Source organism: Geotrypetes seraphini, chromosome 9, assembly GCF_902459505.1.
Source record: "Geotrypetes seraphini chromosome 9, aGeoSer1.1, whole genome shotgun sequence".
Classification (NCBI taxonomy): Eukaryota; Metazoa; Chordata; class Amphibia; order Gymnophiona; family Dermophiidae; genus Geotrypetes; species Geotrypetes seraphini.
The window spans coordinates 62,407,360-62,424,864 of NC_047092.1; the positions used below are offsets into that span (position 1 = coordinate 62,407,360).

Below are 17,505 nucleotides of genomic sequence, written 5' to 3' on the forward strand. Positions count from 1 at the left end.
ACAGCAGGATGACTTCTTTCGTTCTGGTAGTAATACCCTTCTTAATAATATCCAACATTCTGTTTGCCTTCTTCGCGGCTGCTGCGCATTGTGCCGTTGACTTCGTTGTTGTGTCCACCAGTACACCCAAATCTCTTTCAAGGTTACTTCCCTCTAATACTAATCCCCCCATTTGGTAGCTGAACATCGGGTTCTTTCTCCCTATATGCATGACCTTGCATTTCCCTACATTGAAGTTCATCTGCCATTTAATTGCCCACTCCTCCAGTTTGTTCAGGTCCCTTTGTAGATCCTCACTCTTCCGCAGTTCTAACTCTTCTACAGAGTTTAGTGTCATCTGCAAATTTTATAACTTCACACTTCGTCCCCGTTTCCAGGTCATTAATAAATACATTGAACAGCAGCGGTCCGAGTACCGACCCCTGTGGAACTCCGCTCGTGACCCTCCTCCAGCCCGAGTAGTGACCCTTCACTCCAACCCTCTGCCTTCTGCCTGCCAACCAGTGTTTGACTCATCTGTGTAAGTCCCCTTCCACTCCTCAAAGAAGTGCAGTAAGTTTGTTTGGCACGATCTTCCCTTGCAGAAGCCATGTTGGCTCGCTTTCATCAGCCCATTTTTTTCGATGTGCTCACAGATGCTGTCCTTTATCAGTGCTTATACCATCTTGCCCGGAACCGATGTCAAACTTACCGGCCTATAGTTTCCCGGGTCTCCTCTTGACCCCTTTTTAAAGATAGGTGTAACATTTGCTATCTTCCAGTCCTCCGGGATCTCGCCAGTTTTCAAGGATAGGTTGCAAACTCGTTGGAGTATTCCCACTATCTCATTTCTTAGTTCTTTTAGTACCCTAGGGTGAATACCGTCCGGGCCTGGTGATTTGTCGCTTTTCAATCTATCTATCTGTTGGAGGACATCCTTATGGCTCACCTCTATTGTTGACAGTTTTTCTTCTTGGTCTCCATGGAAGATCACGTCGGGTTCTGGTACACTGGATGTGTCCTCGCTTGTGAAGACTGACGAGAAGAAATTGTTTAACCTGTCGGCTACCTCTTTTTCCTCCTTTATCACTCCCTTTCTGTCTCCATCATCCAACGGTACTACTTCCTCCCTCGCCGGTTGCTTCCCTTTAACATATCTGAAGAACGATTTGAAGTTTTTTGCCTCCCTGGCTAGCCTCTCTTCGTATTCCCTTTTCGCTCTCCTAACCACATGATGACATTCTCTTTGGCATTTCCTGTGTTCCTTCCAGTTCTCCCCAGTTTGGTCCTTTTTCCATTTCCGGAATGATTTTTTCTTGTCTCCTATCGCTTTCTTCACTTCATTGTTTATCCATGCGGGGTCTTTTGTTCAGGTTTTTTTGCACCCTTTTCTAAATCTAGGGATGTACATATGTTGCGCTTCTTGCACATATGTTGTGCCCTTGTATAGAGACCAGGCTTGCTCTATGCTGTTCGCTTTAATTGGTTAAGCTGACCAAGAAGACCAAGAAGAAAAACTGTCAACAATAGAGGTGAGCCATGAGGATGTCCTCCAACAGAAAGATAGATTGAAAAGCGACAAATCACCACAAGTTGTAAGCCCACATTACTTTCCAAACAATGCGGAGAGGGGTTGAGCATGTGGAGCCCATTAACCATTCTGCTACATGGGTAGAAACAGTGGCTATAGACATGCACAATGTAAGAAATGTTGTGCCAGATCTAGACAGCAAAGAAGGGTAGCTGCACCCCCCTCCCAATCAATAATCAATAATTTCTGATAACTTGTGTGAAGGCCTTTTATTAGTCTCTGCTCCATAGGCTATTAAATGACATTGTGATTCGTTGATTTTGCCAATGGTGCAAGCATCAATTGCAAAAGATTACATTACTAACATGCCTGGTATTCACAAGCAAATTTACTCATATCACTAACAATGGTGTAACATGAAACACATAGTACCAAAAACAGCAAACAAAATCAGCTACTTTTATTCATAAATTATTTTACAGATTTGATTCAGCACTGTAATAATTATGCAATGTCATCACAAGTAAGCTTTAAAACAAATAAGCAGCAAACTATATATGATATATTGTTCTTCCACAGTTTAGCCTGAATAAAGGAAGAATTCTCCAAGGACAAATACCATTAATACTTTCAAATAGTTCAAGTTACGCTGCTTTGACTAACCAGAATTCAATTGCAAATTTCTTCTCTGTACAAAAAAAACACCGTTCTGAAAATTTGATATCTAGTAGAGAAAAAGTTGCTCTATCCAATGCTTTTTGAACCAAAGTGAAATACAAGGCTTCAAAAATGGGTAAAATTTGTTATTAATATTTTTGCTGCTCTGTTTGACTTGCAATATCTTTGCAAATAAAGAAAGCAGCCCTTGAAATTTTCACAGATGTATAACAATCAGTAGTTGAGCAGGTGTACCAAGCGAAAATAAACCATTTAAATCTGTTACAAACCTATGGCACTCCAAAGACGAAGCCAAAAATTAGTGAATTGAGTTTTTGGCCAACTTAGGCATTTGAAGAGCACTTAGCCTAGACTTTTGAAACTCTAAAAGCTTATTAAGTACAAAAAGTAGTACATGTAGATTAAATTTCAGGCTGATATTAACAATACTCTGTGTACAGGAGGTCTTTGAAGTTGCTCATTTGTTTCATGACATGCACAAAAATTTTAGAGCACCTCTTACTACATGAATTTCATGTTTTTGAGGTTGAAACTTTGCAGGACTTAGTTTTTTTAAGCCAGAGCATCTATGTGCCAAGTTTCATTGAAATTGGAGATGGTAAAGTGGGGATCATTCTGAAAATTTGCACAGTTGGTGTGGAATGACCCTACTGGGAAAGGAGGTGGAGTTGAAAGATGTAGATGACATCTACCAGTGGTAAATAACCTAGAGTCCAGATTCCTATACCCTTGTACAAGAAAATGTATTAAAAAGCCCACTACAAATGAAATAGAAAGAGGATAACAAAACAGAAGAAAAACATATTCATGCATTTTATACCTTAAAATATTTTCTTCTCATACGTGTCATATTCATTAACATCACTCCAGAATTAATTCCAGTTTTTCCATAATAAGGATGTCTAGCGAAACGATTGTACCATCCAATACGAGGCTCTTCATGTTCTGGAGCCATTGCAGCAATTTGAGTGGAATTAAATTTTCTCAGAAAAGCCCATATGTCATCCACAGGTCGCAAGAAAAGAATGTCGGTATCCACATATAACAGAGAATCCACATCTTTAAGAATTAGCTGACAAAAGAAAAAAAAATAACAACTCAAAAACTAAAGTTAACAAAGATCTTATGCTATTATACATTTACTCCAATATTCTATAAATGAAGCCCAGATTTGCATGTTCAAATATGTGCATGCACAAATTAACTGAGCAATGAGTCCTTAACTATCAATAATAAGGTGCAACAACCAATTGATGTTAACTGGCATTCATTAAAATTTTCACACACATATGGCTGTGCACTATTCTATATATCAATGCTTCCCATGTCGGTTCTGGAGTACCCCCTTGGCAGTCAAGTTTTCAGGATATCCACAATGAATATGCATGAGATTGATGTGGCTCTCGAGGCAAGATGGCGGAAGGACTGTAATGCTGAGAGCTTCGTCGCAGAGAGCTCTACCAATATCGTTTCTTGTTCTGTTTTTCTTCAAGAAACTTACCGTTTAGCATGCCGAAGCGGAGGGGCCGAAGCGCAGTTGGAGCCTCACGGCGTTCGGGCCCAGCCGGCTTCGGTTCAATGGATGAACTTCTCCGACGAATGCAGGGAATTGCGGGGGCGTCGGCACGCCCGCAGGAGACACACCGTGGCGAGACGGAGGCGTTCTCTATGGGCCCAGACACCACCTTGAGTCCCGACGCCAGAGTGCCTCCTCCTCCTCCTCAGACCGCCAACTCCCCGCGGGTGGAGGAACCATCGGAAGGCGGTGAGGAACTCTCCCCGGAGGTCATTGGGAGCAAAGAGGGGAGCATGGATGTGGATTCCCTGTTGTTTCAGGGGATTCCAGTGGAAACTGAGGTTTCATCATCCCCGCGGACTGCTCGTGAGCAGAGGAGTCATACCCAGGAGGGTACAATGGTTGGTGAGAGTTTTTCTTTACAAGAACCTATCTTTATATTAAAGAAGCCCCAAGAGGTAACACTTGATGCAATTTGGGATCTTGTAGCGGATCTATCTAAATCAGTTAAGCCCCAACTGTTGCAGTTGGAGCATAAGATATCTTCCCAAGAAAATGAAATTAAGAATATCAAAGTTGACTTGCAAGATTTAAAAACTTCAACAATGAATTCTTCCCAGGAAATTAAACTTTCTAAACAAATAACTGAAACACTGGTGAAAGATAATACTAACTTAAGGAGAAAATTGGAGTCTCTAGAAAACTTTTCTCGCAATAATAATCTTAGATTAATTAACTTTCCCAGGATTGCGGAGGTAACCCCTATAGATATGTTAAAACGTTACCTAAAGGAAGTCCTGGAAATTACCGAGGAATTAATACCGCCATTCACTCAAGTGTATTATCTACCTATTAAAAGGGAAGAAAAATTAATGGAAGAAGCTCAACAGTCGCTTAATATTTCCAAGGTGTTGGAACTTTCAGACCAGGAGGTAGCAATGTCTGCAACACTTTTGCTTACAGTGGCCTTATCACCTGATAAAAATTGGCTACTGAAACTTTTCTTCAAAAATAAACAGAAAGCTTTTCTTGGGTATAAGATACAAATGTTTCCAGATCTGTCACGAGAAACACAGAAACGTCGACGTGAATTTCTGTTGTTAAAGCCAGGAGTTATTGCTCTTGGGGCAACCTTTTTTCTTCGTCACCCATGTAAATGTGTGATAATTTATCAAATGCAAAAATATGTATTCTTTGATCCTAGCCAACTTACAACCTTTTTGTCAATGGCTTCTCTGAAAAAAGGAGAAGGAATTTGAGTACTCATTGTTTGTTGATTACCTTCTCAGCATATACAACCTTTAGTCTTCATTTTATTTTGAAATGTATATTATACTCGCTGATTCTACATCTTGCTTTCCTTATTTAGAGGACTTGAGTTAAAGTTAAGCTTTATATATATTTCTTTTAAGATAGCAGATTATTTTTTTTTTTTTTTTTTAGTTCAAAAATGTTTTATTAAGTTTCTGTTTAGTATCATATTGTATTACATTTGATTTTGGCTTGACTTTACCTTTCTGTACAAGTGGATACTTGATATGTTATTGAAAAATGAAATAAATAAATAAATAATATAAAAAGAGATTAATGTGGACATCTTGAAAACCTTACTGACTTACTGGTGGGCTTACTGGCAAGGGGGTACTCCAGGATTGACTTGAGAAACAATGTTATATGGCACAATGCCTAACTCTAAAGGAGGTGTGGCCATCTGTGTATCAGAGGCATTCCAAAACATTGTGCATATAATTATAGAATATAGCCTCAGTGTACTAACTTGGGCACCAGCATTTAAACTAGGTTTCAGCAGGCATTAAGTCTGATGCCTAAGTTAGGCGTGGGAATTGTGCTTAGTAACAATTTTTATGGTGCCAAATTGAGTGTTACTTACTGAATCCAGCTCTTAATTTGACTTTATCTCAGCAAATATAATAGGTCATTATCTGGTAGAGTAAGTTTAAAATAAAAGTGCACAAGAACAATAAAAATCTGCTGTTAAACATGAGCTAGAAAGAACAACTTGGGCATCCTATTGTCTTGTAACCAGACCTAGAAGCTGTAGATAGGATGGAAACAGGAGATTCTTTTTTTTTTTTGCTCTTCAGAACCCCAGCAGTAAAAGGGTAGACAAATCCATGCATAAAATGCCTGTTGACGGAGAGGTCCTCAGCCAAAACTGAATCTCAGGGTGACCGTGTGGACTAGTCCCAGCAAAGGTATCAACCGGATCAAAAATAAAAGCAGTGTCATGAGACAAAAGCGGCATAATATCCTAATGGAATAATGCAATCGAGCTCTGCCACAGCCAGACGTGAGGGCTCTTGAAAAAGGACCTTTGCCACTAGTGCAACTGGGTTAGAAGAAACCAATGCGCTTGGCGGCTGCATCCAACAAGCTGGATCCAAAGAATACATTTTTCAGAGGAGCCCAAAAAAGGTTCACTGAAAATTCACACTGTGAGCACTGCAGGGTCCTGCTAAGGCACTCACACCATGCCAAAAGAGTCCCCGGACTCGGAACGCAGGCATTTGGTGCCAAACTCCAGAAAGGTCTCTGGGTGAGATATTTTCCCCAAAACTGTAGACCCAGGTTGGCTCCCCAGCCCTGGAGGACCTGAAGGAACCGAAGCCCAAAACTCCCACCCCCTCCTCCAGCAGTCTGTGGTATGCAGGATATGGTCACAGATCCGGCGCCAATCTGCTGCAACCAAGACACACATTCAACAGATTAGGGGCTGGGGAGTCCATCCCAAAGATTTTTAAGCAAATCGAGGGGTTTTGAGGAAGAAATAAAACTTTGAAAACCAGATGGATTAAAATCCAAGATGGCCACCTCAGCAAATTTGTACCAAAAACAGCACAAATACGGTAAGCAAAATCTGTATATTAAAAATAGTGATTTTTTAAAATTTTAACAATTCACCCTAAAGTTCCCATAGGAAATAATGGAGGGTTAATCAGTTCTGCAGTGCCAGCTTGTCAGCTCTTTCACACACCAGCTGAATGGAGGTAAAGATTTTCTGCCTCAGAAACTGCTCCATAATGACCAGACTTGAAGATCTTTGAACTGCTAGCAGGCCAGACACCGACTGTAACCTCCGCCCCCACGAATCCTTGCCATGCGACCGGGGGCAGGAAATGTAGCCTGCACCCTGAAACCGGGGGAGTTTCACTCCAGATGCATTCAGCCTGCGCTTAAACCCCTGATAAGGTCAGCGGGCAAGCAAACTCCCAGGGGAATGGACCCCGAGTCCAAGAATGGTGGCACACAGCAGGCTGGCTCCACAGATCCACCAAAGTTTCTCTGTGAAGCAGCAGTCTGTCTCCGCTGGACTGCATTCTTTCCTATGACAGGGAACCACCGAAAAGGGGTCTCAAAGTACCAAAGCCTCCGAAAAGAGGAACTTTAAGTGAAAAAATAAGAAAAAGAAGCAACTCAAAAGACTTCTGCACGGATTGCTTGCAGAAATTGAAAATGTATATGGCTCTAGCTCTCAGTCTAAGGGGGTGAAGCATGTGCTCAGAAAAATGTTGGATTTCTGCAACTTCCTGATTGTGGGTTGGGATTGAACACCTAGCATATGGAATCCAGAAGGGATGTAATAGAATAACCATAAAGACTACTGTTTCAAAGAAGGGTCAAAATCTTGTTGGTAAAATCCACTTTCTTTCTTTACCCACTCCCTCTTTACAAAACTGCGTAACAGGTTTTTAGTGCTGGCCGGCGCACTGAATGTTCTGCACTGCTCCAATGCTCATAGGAACTCTAGTAGAGCTAGAGGAACTAATAGAAGCAAGCAGGCAGAAGGGGAAGACAGAAGAGGAAAGTAAAAGCCAGAAAGGATCCGGGAGAAGAGGCAAAGAGGAGCAGGAAGCCAGGAGCAGCGGCGAGAGTAAGCTCTGCCCACTCCCACCGCGTCGGAGGATCATCATCCGAACTCCCCCTTAAAAGGGGAGGAGCCAGGGCGCATGCGGTGCAGAGCTAGAAGAGCTAGAGGAACAATAGAAGCAAGCAGGCAGAAGGGGGAGACAGAAGAGGAAAGTAAAAGCCAGAAAGGAGCCGGGAGAGGAGGCAAAGAGGAGCAGGAAGCCAGGGGCAGCGGCGAGAGTAAGCTCCGCCCACCCCAACCGCATCAGAGGATCATCATCCGAACTCCCCCTTAAAAGGGGGGGAGCCAGGGTGCACGCGGTGCAGAGCTAGAAGAACTAATAGAAGCAAGAAAGCAGAAGGGGGAGACAGAAAAGGAAAGTAAAAGCCAGAAAGGAGCCGGGAGAAGAGGCAAAGAGGAGCAGGAAGCCAGGGGCAGCGGTGAGAGTAAGCTCCGCCCACCCCCACCGTATCGGAGGATCATCATCCGAACTCCCCCTTAAAATGGGAGGAGCCAACAGCGTGCAGCCGTTTGGTGCACGGCAAAGGCGCTCGCCTTAGCGAGAGCGCCTTTGCGAAGAGCCAAGTCAGTATACCTAATGACACCAGGGAAGAACAATAAGAACAGCAAGGTAAGGACGACAACAAATAACAACTAAATAACCAAACAAGTATAAAAAGCAAACACACAGTACACGCAGAGGGAGCATACATACTTACGAAACACCAACAGGAATAGGGAAGTAGCAAACAGTAGGCACAGGAGAAAACACACACATACACACATACAAGCAAAAATGGTACTAGCGCAATAACAAAGAGCACTTCAGAAAGGCGGACAGCAATGGAAGCAGAAGGAATCCAGAGGATGAGCTTTCCAGTGTACTGCATATGTACGATTACCTCCCCTCGGGGGGAGGGGGGGCAGTCGTATGCGTGCGGTCGGTGTCAAAGGAAGTTAGTTGACTGAAGTACAGGATTCAGGAACTGGAGGGACTATACATCACAGAGGACCCAGTCAGGACAACCAAAGACCCTATGAGAGAGAGGCGCATCGAGGAACAAGTCAGGGAGCTCGAGAAGTTTATTGAGGAGGCTTACAGGAGGGTGGAAGAACAAGAACAGCATAGGGAAGATGAAGATACACCCACATGGAATGGAGAACAGGAGCAATCCGACTTCAAGGAAGAAGAAGCCCATAGAGGTATCCCGCAGGAAGGGGAGGCAAGGTCTTGCCGATGCCTAGAAGAGGATGCAGTGAAGCACACTGAGGACACAGACCTGCGGCCGGAGCGAAAACTGAAAAGAGGAAAGTCTGCGATCCTAGTGGGAGACTCAATCCTAAGGCAAGTAGATAGCCACATAGCAGGAGGGAGAGAGGATCGACTAGTGACCTGCCTCCCAGGAGCAAGAACAAAAGACATCGTCGACAGAATTAAAAGGATCCTAGAAGGAGCAGAGACGGAAGAGACCACAGTAATGATCTACATCGGGACAAATGATGTCAGCAGGAGAGACTACAGCAGGAATGCACTGATCAAACAGTTCAAGATTCTGGGAAGGAAGTTGAGGACTCAGAAGATAGCGTTTTCAGAGATCCTACCAGTACCGAGGGCAGATGTGAAGAGGCAGACGGAACTGCAATCAATAAATGCATGAATGAGGAGATGGTGTGAGGAAGAGGGGTTCCACTACGTGAGGAACTGGACAACGTTTTGGGGCAAGAACAAGCTCTTCAGGAGAGATGGACTACACCTGAGTGCGGCGGGAACAAGACTTCTAGCAAACAACATCAGGAGAGGAATAGAGCAGGCTTTAAACTAAGAAGAAGGGGAAAGCTGACAGTCGACCAAGTGTCGATGATTCGGAAAAAGATATCCCGAGAAGATACTGAGAGGGAAAAATGCTGAGAAGACACAATGGGCAAAAAACAAGAGTTGATAGATCAAGAGGATGATAAGAAGAATGTAGCGCAGGAAATGAAAATGAAGAAAAAAAACAACAGGACTTAAACTGCATGTATACTAATGCAAGGAGCTTAACAAAATGGGAGAATTAGAAGTCATGGACAAAAAAGAGAACCTAGACATCATTGAGGAAACATGGTGGAATGAAGAAAACAAATGGGACATAGTACTACCGAGGTACAAACTCTATCGCGAAGACAGGTCAGGTCAAAAAGGAGGAGGAATAGCCCTATACATAAAGGTTAACATACACTTGACCAGAGTAGACACAGTGGCGACGACCGACAAATTGGAATCACTATGGGTTAAAATACCGGGAAGAAATGGGCCCGAGATAAAGATGGGCCTGTACTATCGTCCACCTGGGCAATCTGAAGCAAACGATGAAGATATAAAAGCCAAGATGAGGTGAGAATGCAAAAGCGGTAACACGATTGTTATGGGAGACTTCAACTATCCCGGGATAGACTGGAGTCTTGGAAACTCAAAATGTGCTAGGGAGACCGGATTCCTGGAAGATAATCAGAACTGCTTAATGGAACAGCTTGTCAGAGAACCAACGAGAGGGAATGCCACTCTGGACCTAATCCTTAATGGGCTAAGAGGACCTGCAAAGGAAGTGGAAGTAGTGGGGAAACAGCGATCACAATATGATCAAGTTCAAGGTTGAAGTAGGAATATCGAAGGGGAAGAGAACCACAGCGATGACTTTGAACTTCAAGAAAGGAAACTACGAAGCGATGAGAGTAATGGTAAGAAAGAAACTTAGGAACAGCTCAAGGAAATCACAGACTGTGGAGCAAGCCTGGTCATTATTCAAGGTCAATGTGAGCGAGGCACAAAATCTGTATATCCCCAGATTTAGAAAAGGATGCAAAAAGAACCAAACAAAAGACCCGGCTTTGTGAAGTGAAGAAAGTGATAAGAGACAAGAAATATTCATTCCGGATATGGAAAAAGGACAAAACCGGGGAGAACTGGAAAGAGCACAGGAAGCATAAAAAAAAATGTCACCTCATAGTCAGAAGAACAAAAAGAGAATATGAAGAGAAGCTAGCCAGGGAAGTGTGAAATTTCAAACCGTTCTTCAGATATGTTAAAGGGAAGCAGCTGACAAGGGAGGAGGTGGGACCACTGGATGATGGAGATAGGAAAGGAGTGGTGAAGGAAGAAAAAGAAGTGGCAGATAGACTAAACATGTTCTTTTCGTCAGTATTTACAAAAGAGGATACATCCAACGTGCCGGAACTTGAAAAAATATTCACAGGAGATCAAGCAGAAACATTAACATCAATGGAGGTAAGCCTCGAGGACGTACATAAGCAGATAGATAGATTAAAAAGTGACAAATCTCCGGGCCCGGATGGAATCCACCCTAGGGTTTTGAAGGAACTAAAGGAGGAAATAGCAGAACTACTACAGCAGGTTTGTAACCTATCCCTGAAACAGGCGTGATCCCGGAGGATTGGAGTATGGCTAATGTTATGCCTATCTTTAGAAAAGGATCGAGAGGTGACCCGGGGAACTACAGACCGGTAAGTCTGACCTCGGTTCCGGGGAAGATGGCGGAAGCGCTGATAAAAAAAAGCATTGATGAACATCTAGATAGAAACAAACTGATGAAAACAAGCCAGCACGGCTTCTGCAAGGGAAGATCGTGCCTAACGAACTTATTGCTCTTCTTCAAAGGAATTAACAAAGGGGACCCCATAGACATCGTATACTTGGATTTCCAAAAGGCCTTTGACAAGGTACCCCATGAACGCCTATTACGGAAACTGAAGAACCATGGGGTGGAAGGAGACATTCATAGATGGATCAAAAATTGGTTGGTGGGTAGGAAGCAAAGGGTAGGAGTGAAGGGCCACTACTCTGACTGGATGAGGGTCACGAGTGGTGTTCCGCAGGGGTTGGTACTCAGACCGCTGCTGTTCAATATATTTATAAATGATCTAGAAACAGGGATGAAGTGCAAAGTAATAAAATTTGCAGACGACACCAAACTATTTAGTGGAGTTGGGACTAAAGAGAACTGCGAGGAATTACAAAAGGACCTGAATAAGCTAGAGTGGGCGATGAGATGGCAGATGAAGTTTAATGTAGAAAAATGTAAAGTCTTGCATGTAGGAAACAGAAACCCGAAGTACAGCTATACGATGGGAAGGCTAGTAATGGGTGAAAGTACCCAAGAAAAGGAATTGGGGGTACATAAGAACATAAGAAATGCCTTCACCGGATCAGACCGAAGTCCATCTTGTCCGGCGATCCGCGCACGTGGTGGCCCATTTAAGTACACCTTTTGGGAAACCCGGATTTCCCGTATCCCTCAATATGGTTTTCAAGAAGATGTGCATCCAACTTGCGCTTGAAACCCAGAACAGTAGTCTCCGCCACAACCTCCTCCGGGAGAGCATTCCAAGCTCCAACCACTCGCTGTGAGAAACAGAACTTCCTGACGTTTGTCCTGAACCTGCTGCCACTCAGCTTCAGGCTGTGACCCCGTGTCCGTGTGACTTCCGAAAATGTTAACAATGCTTCTTCCTGGTCTATTTTATCAAATCCTTCTAATATTTTAAAAGTCTCTATCAAATCCCCTTGCAGTCTTCTCTTCTCTAGGGTGAACAGACCCAGTTTTCTGAGACGTTCCTCGTAGCTCAAATTCTCCATACCTTTGACTAGTTTCGTGGCTCGTCTCTGCACCCTCTCCAGCAGAGTTATATCCTTCTTGAGGTATGGAGACCAGTGTTGGACACAGTATTCCAAGTGAGGTCTGACCATTGCTCTGTAAAGTGCATTATGACCTCCTCCATCTACTCGTGATCCCCTTCTTAATCATGCCCAACATGTGGACAACACAATGAAGCCGTCGGCAGTGCGCAGCGGCCTCTAAGAAGGCAAATAGAATGCTGGGTATTATCAAAAAAGGCATTACAACAAGATCGAAATAGGTCATCCTGCCATTGTATCGGACAATGGTGCGTCCGCATCTGGAGTTCTGCGTCCAATATTGGTTGCCGTACCTTAAGAACGATATGGCGATACTCGAGAGGGTTCAGAAAAGAGCGACGCGATTGATAAGAGGTATGGAAAACCTTTCATATGCTGAAAGATTAGAGAAACCTGGGATTCTTTTCCCTGGAAAAGCGGAGACTTAGAGGGGACATGATAGAGACTTTCAAGATCATGAAGGGCATAGAGAAAGTGGAGAGGGACAGATTCTTCAAGCTTTCAGAAACTACAAGAACGAGAGGGCATGCGGAAAAATTAAGAGGCGACAGATTCAGAACCAATGCTAGGAAGTTCTTGCACCCAAAGGGTGGTGGATGCCTGGAATGCGCTTCCAAAGGGTGTGATAGGACAGGGTACAGTATCAGGGCTCAAGAAAGGATTGGATGAATTCCTGAAGAAAAAAGGGATAGAAGGGTATAGATAGAGATCACAATACAGGTCCTGGACCTGATGGACCGCCGCATGAGCGACTGCTGGGCAGGATAGACCCCTGGTCTAACCCAGCAGAGGCATTGCTTATGTTCTTAGTACTATATCACTAATTAAGTGGCATTTCTACAGTGGTTTTTCTATTTTACTTCTGTTAAGATTACTAATCTTACCATTCATAATAGATTTCAATTTTGCTGCAATGTAATTTAAGCATCTAAGTCTACAAAACCACTAGTCTATATATAACCGCAGTGTGCTCATCTGGCAGTTTCTAGGGCTAAGTAATGATTTTATGTCAATTGCTTGCCACTCTAATGCATAACTCAAAACAAATCTGTGACCAGTATTTAATTATACTGATAAATCAAATGGTCAGTAGCGTGACAAACTAGATCTTTGGAGGATAATTAGGTGCTTACTTATCTTTATATTATAAATTTTAGAAAATTCTAACATTAAGTGGTAGAAATTACATCTACCTTACAGGTGCAGATGTTTACACCTGTCCTGGTACAAATATAGATGTCTATGTCTCTATTTTTTAAAGCATATTTTAAAATCTAGATACATATACTTCCCCCTCCATATTCGTGGGTTTAGGATTCATGAATTCAGCTATTCGTGAGTCTCTAAACCACTCCGCCTCCTAGACCTCTATACACCTTACTTTTAAAGCCTGGTGGTCTAGCGGTTGTAAGGTTTGTTAGTGGCCCCCACAATATATGGTTGGTGGGGTCACTTGAGAGGCGCCCTTACACACGCCAGGTCCCAGGTTCAGTTCCCTCACTGAAGATTCACCAGGAAGTAGAATCAAAGAGGCACAGCCAGAGGTGATTGCATAAAGAATATATTATAGAAATAGTCTTACAGAAAAGCAATATTTATAAGCATTACAATTAAGCATTACAATTAATGAGAGAGCAACGCAGTTTCCCTGCCTTACAGAGTTCAGAGTAAAAGAGAGACCTAGAAGCCTGAAGTTCCAGGGAAAGGCAGAGAGAGAGAAAAGGGGGATGGGGTGATGGTCCAAGCTTCATGTTCCATAGATAAAGAGAAGGACAGACAGAGAGAGCGAGAGCTGCAGATGTGTTGCAGAAAGGAGGCTTTTAATAGCTTGGAATCTTATTCTGTGTATAGAAACTATTGTATGTCCCAGTATCTTTCTGTTTAGAATTTGTAAACTGTTTGAAACTATGGTTAATTTAATTGATAAGGAGGGTGTGATACTTGCAGGCATGGTAGATGGGACTAGTCTCTGGCTTCTTTGTCCCATTCAAGCAGCCTATCTTCTTGATAAACAATCCAGTCTGGCTGAATGATTAATGTATGTGAATTCTATGCAGGAGCACAGAATTCTGCATCCAGAGTCAGATAATTTCCCATAGGCCTTTGCTGACAGTTATGCCAACTGAAAATGCTGTTTGCTAGCAATAGCTATGCTGACAGCAGTGAAGTGGGACAGGAGTGATCTTCCTTCGTTCCTACCCCATTCAGAGCAGCGCTCAAAAATGGCTGCCATGAGTTTCCATAGTCTTGCAATACTGCAGCCATTTTTGATCACAACTCTGCACGGGGCAGGAGCATTGGACGATCACTCCCTTGTTTGTTTAGACAGAACATGGCAACTTGGTTGCCAGTTTGAATAAGGACTACTTGCTGAAGGACTACTTGCTTAATGTCTTGAGAGTGTTGCGTATTACTCAAAATTTGGGGAGGATTATATGCAGTCTTTGCTCTTGAGGGGACTATACTCATTATTTATTTATTCAATTTTCTATACTGTTCTCCCAGGGGAGCTCAGAATGGTTTACAAGCATTTATTCAGGTACTGAAACAGTTTTCCCGGTGGGCTCACAATCTCTCTAATGTACCTGGGGCAATGTGTGAAAACCACTTAGATGATCACCTCAGCCTATCCTCAACATATCTGTGGTAAGGAGTATTTGATGGGGGGAGGCTAAAAGGGAAGACTTCAAGTAAGGTTGGGAGGAATCATCCACCAATGGAGAGAGTACTGGAATTGTGAGATTACTTGGGTTTGAGTAGAGAGGATTCCTGTAGCTGGAGATACTGTGTTGAAAGTACCCACTGCAGTATTCTCAGGTGGAGATGTGCAAATAGAGTGATGTGTACTGTGGAGTCCATGTGGCCTAGAAGACTTAGGGCCATGGCAACAGCCTCAAAGCCCTTTAATACCAATATACATAGTATAGAAATTACAGGTTACAATTTGCCACAGTTACAGAGCAAGGTCTTTCAATACAAGTTTTATTCTACTTGACACATACTAGGGATCTAATAACAATATACTGTACATAATATACAGTTTACAGGATAAATTTATAATTGAACAGAGGTCTTCTTTGGTATCAGGAACTACTTGGAATAGAACCCCCAGCATATCTCCTGCAGAGGAACATGTTCTATTTCATATAGCTGGAGAAGGGCCAAGAGTTCTTGAAGAAGAAGTGTCTTCCACAGGAAGCTGAAAACTGACTCTTTTCGTGGGTAGTTTGGAGGTATTCTTAGTAAGCGTTGGGCATAGTCTTGAGCTACTACCTACAAACCCACAAGTTTGATATAATGAGAGTCCAACACTGGTGAAAATGGAGTAGTCTGCCTCCACTGGGAAGATTTTGAGGAAGAGGCAGAAAAATGTTAGCAATGCTGTCTAGAAAGGAGTCAAAAGGACTGCTTGGTTTGGTACTGAGACAGCAATTTCTGCAATCTCTTGCCATGATCGGAACCACTGAGTAGAAGGTCTAGTTGAAGAGGAAGAAGGTCGATAGTAGCGACATTTAGTGTTGTAATAAGAACATCTAGAAACAGAGATGTATCTCCTAGATGAAGAGGAGCACTGAGAGGTCTATGCTTTATATAAAGTTGACATAGTATCTGTATTTTTTAAAAAAAATTTATCTGCAGCTTCCTCAATTTTTCTCCAAATAGGTCATCACTCTTACAGGAGGGGGATAGGGAAGGGGATTAGGACTTGTATACTGCTTTTTTGTAGTTTTACAACTACACTCAAAGCAGTTTACATACAGGTAATTCAAGCATTTTCCCAATCTGTCCCGATGGAACAGTGGAGGATTAAGTGACTTACCCAGGGTCAAGGAGCAGTGCGGGGTTTGAACCCACAACCTTAAGGTGCCGAAGCTGTAGTTCTAACCACTATGCCACACTCTCCTTCACATTGGAGACATTGGAAAATCACCCTTATACTGAAGTTTTCAGAAATGAGACTTGCAGTCAGGCTGACATGTGCATTGCTATGACTTGTGCTTCTTAGCTTTCTTATGTGGTATGTCCCCTGATGCTTGAGGCACTGATGAAGAAGTAGTCTAAGTGATGCATGGAACCCAATGCTCAATGCTCTTGATGCGGTGTCAATGCAGGTTTGGACAATTTCCTAGAGGAAAAGTCCATAGTCTGTTATTGAGAAAGACATGAGGCAAGCCACTGCTTGCCCTGGATCGGTAACATGGAATGTTATTACTCTTTGGGTTTTTGCCAGGTATTGGTGATCTGAATTGGCCACTATGAGAATGGGCTACTGGACCATTGGTCCATCTTTAAGATACATATCTTATATCTTCTAAGTAAAGGCTCCGTCTCTGTGGAACCCTATTCCCAATCATTTACGAGAAGCTTCCTCATTAAAGAATTTTAAATCAACTTGTAAACATTCTTGTTTAAAGATGCCTTCGGGTTCTAACCGTCCTTATAAGGACGAGTTCTCCCTTTCTTTTCTTTTTTAAAGTATTTGATTCGTCTTTCTTTTAATGTACTTATGTTTCCCCTTCCTACTGTATTTCCCTTTTCTTGTTCTCTTCTTTCCTATTGATAATATAGTTCTCCCCATATTCCTCTTGTTCCTGCTCTGTTAAGTTTCTGTCGTTTTGTCCTGTTTCGAGTCTCGTCTGTTTTATTTTATATTTTTTACTTTGTCTATTTTATGTAATCCTTTTTAATGCACTGTAAACCGCTTAGAGGTCTTGATTTAGCGGTATAACAAAATTTTAATAAACTTGGAAACCCAGTAAGACTGTTCTTATGACCATGTGGGAACCGAGGGTCGAGTAAAAATTCTGCCGAAAACCTGTTGATATCCTCGGTAAGGCTGAAGACAGAAAAATGTTAACAGGTTCAAAGTTAGATACATGTAAAAAAATTCTGATACAAAGTAACATCATATAGACACTAATACCCCCTTTTATTAAACTGCGCTAGCAGTTTTTAGCGCGGGGAGCCGCGCTGAATGCCCGCACTGCTCCCAATGCTCATAGAGTTTCTATGAGCGTCAGGAGCAGTGCAAACCATTCAGCGCGGCTCCTGGCGCTAAAAACTGCTAGTGCAGTTTAATAAAAGGAGGTCTAAGGAAATAGTGGTAAGAATAAAGAAAAATCAAAGCGGGACAGCAAACTTGACTGGACGAAGTCCAGATACGTCTTCTTCACTCCACAGAAAGCAAAAAACTGATGACCTTGTGTGCTGGAAGGTACTCAAGCATGCGCGATGCAGAC

The 17,505-nt window shown here is 42.7% G+C and overlaps 1 protein-coding gene across 4 annotated transcripts in view; it reads right to left on the bottom strand.

Moving 5' to 3' along the window:
• The window catches only part of GXYLT1 (glucoside xylosyltransferase 1), a 99,263-nt gene that overhangs the window by 34,829 nt on the left and 46,929 nt on the right, over positions 1–17,505 (bottom strand). For all 4 annotated transcript variants that reach the window (XM_033959274.1, XM_033959275.1, XM_033959277.1 and 1 more), the window contains one exon: positions 3,009–3,260. In XM_033959274.1, coding sequence (XP_033815165.1) covers positions 3,009–3,260 — 252 coding nt within the window. The remainder of the gene's footprint in view (positions 1–3,008; positions 3,261–17,505) is intronic.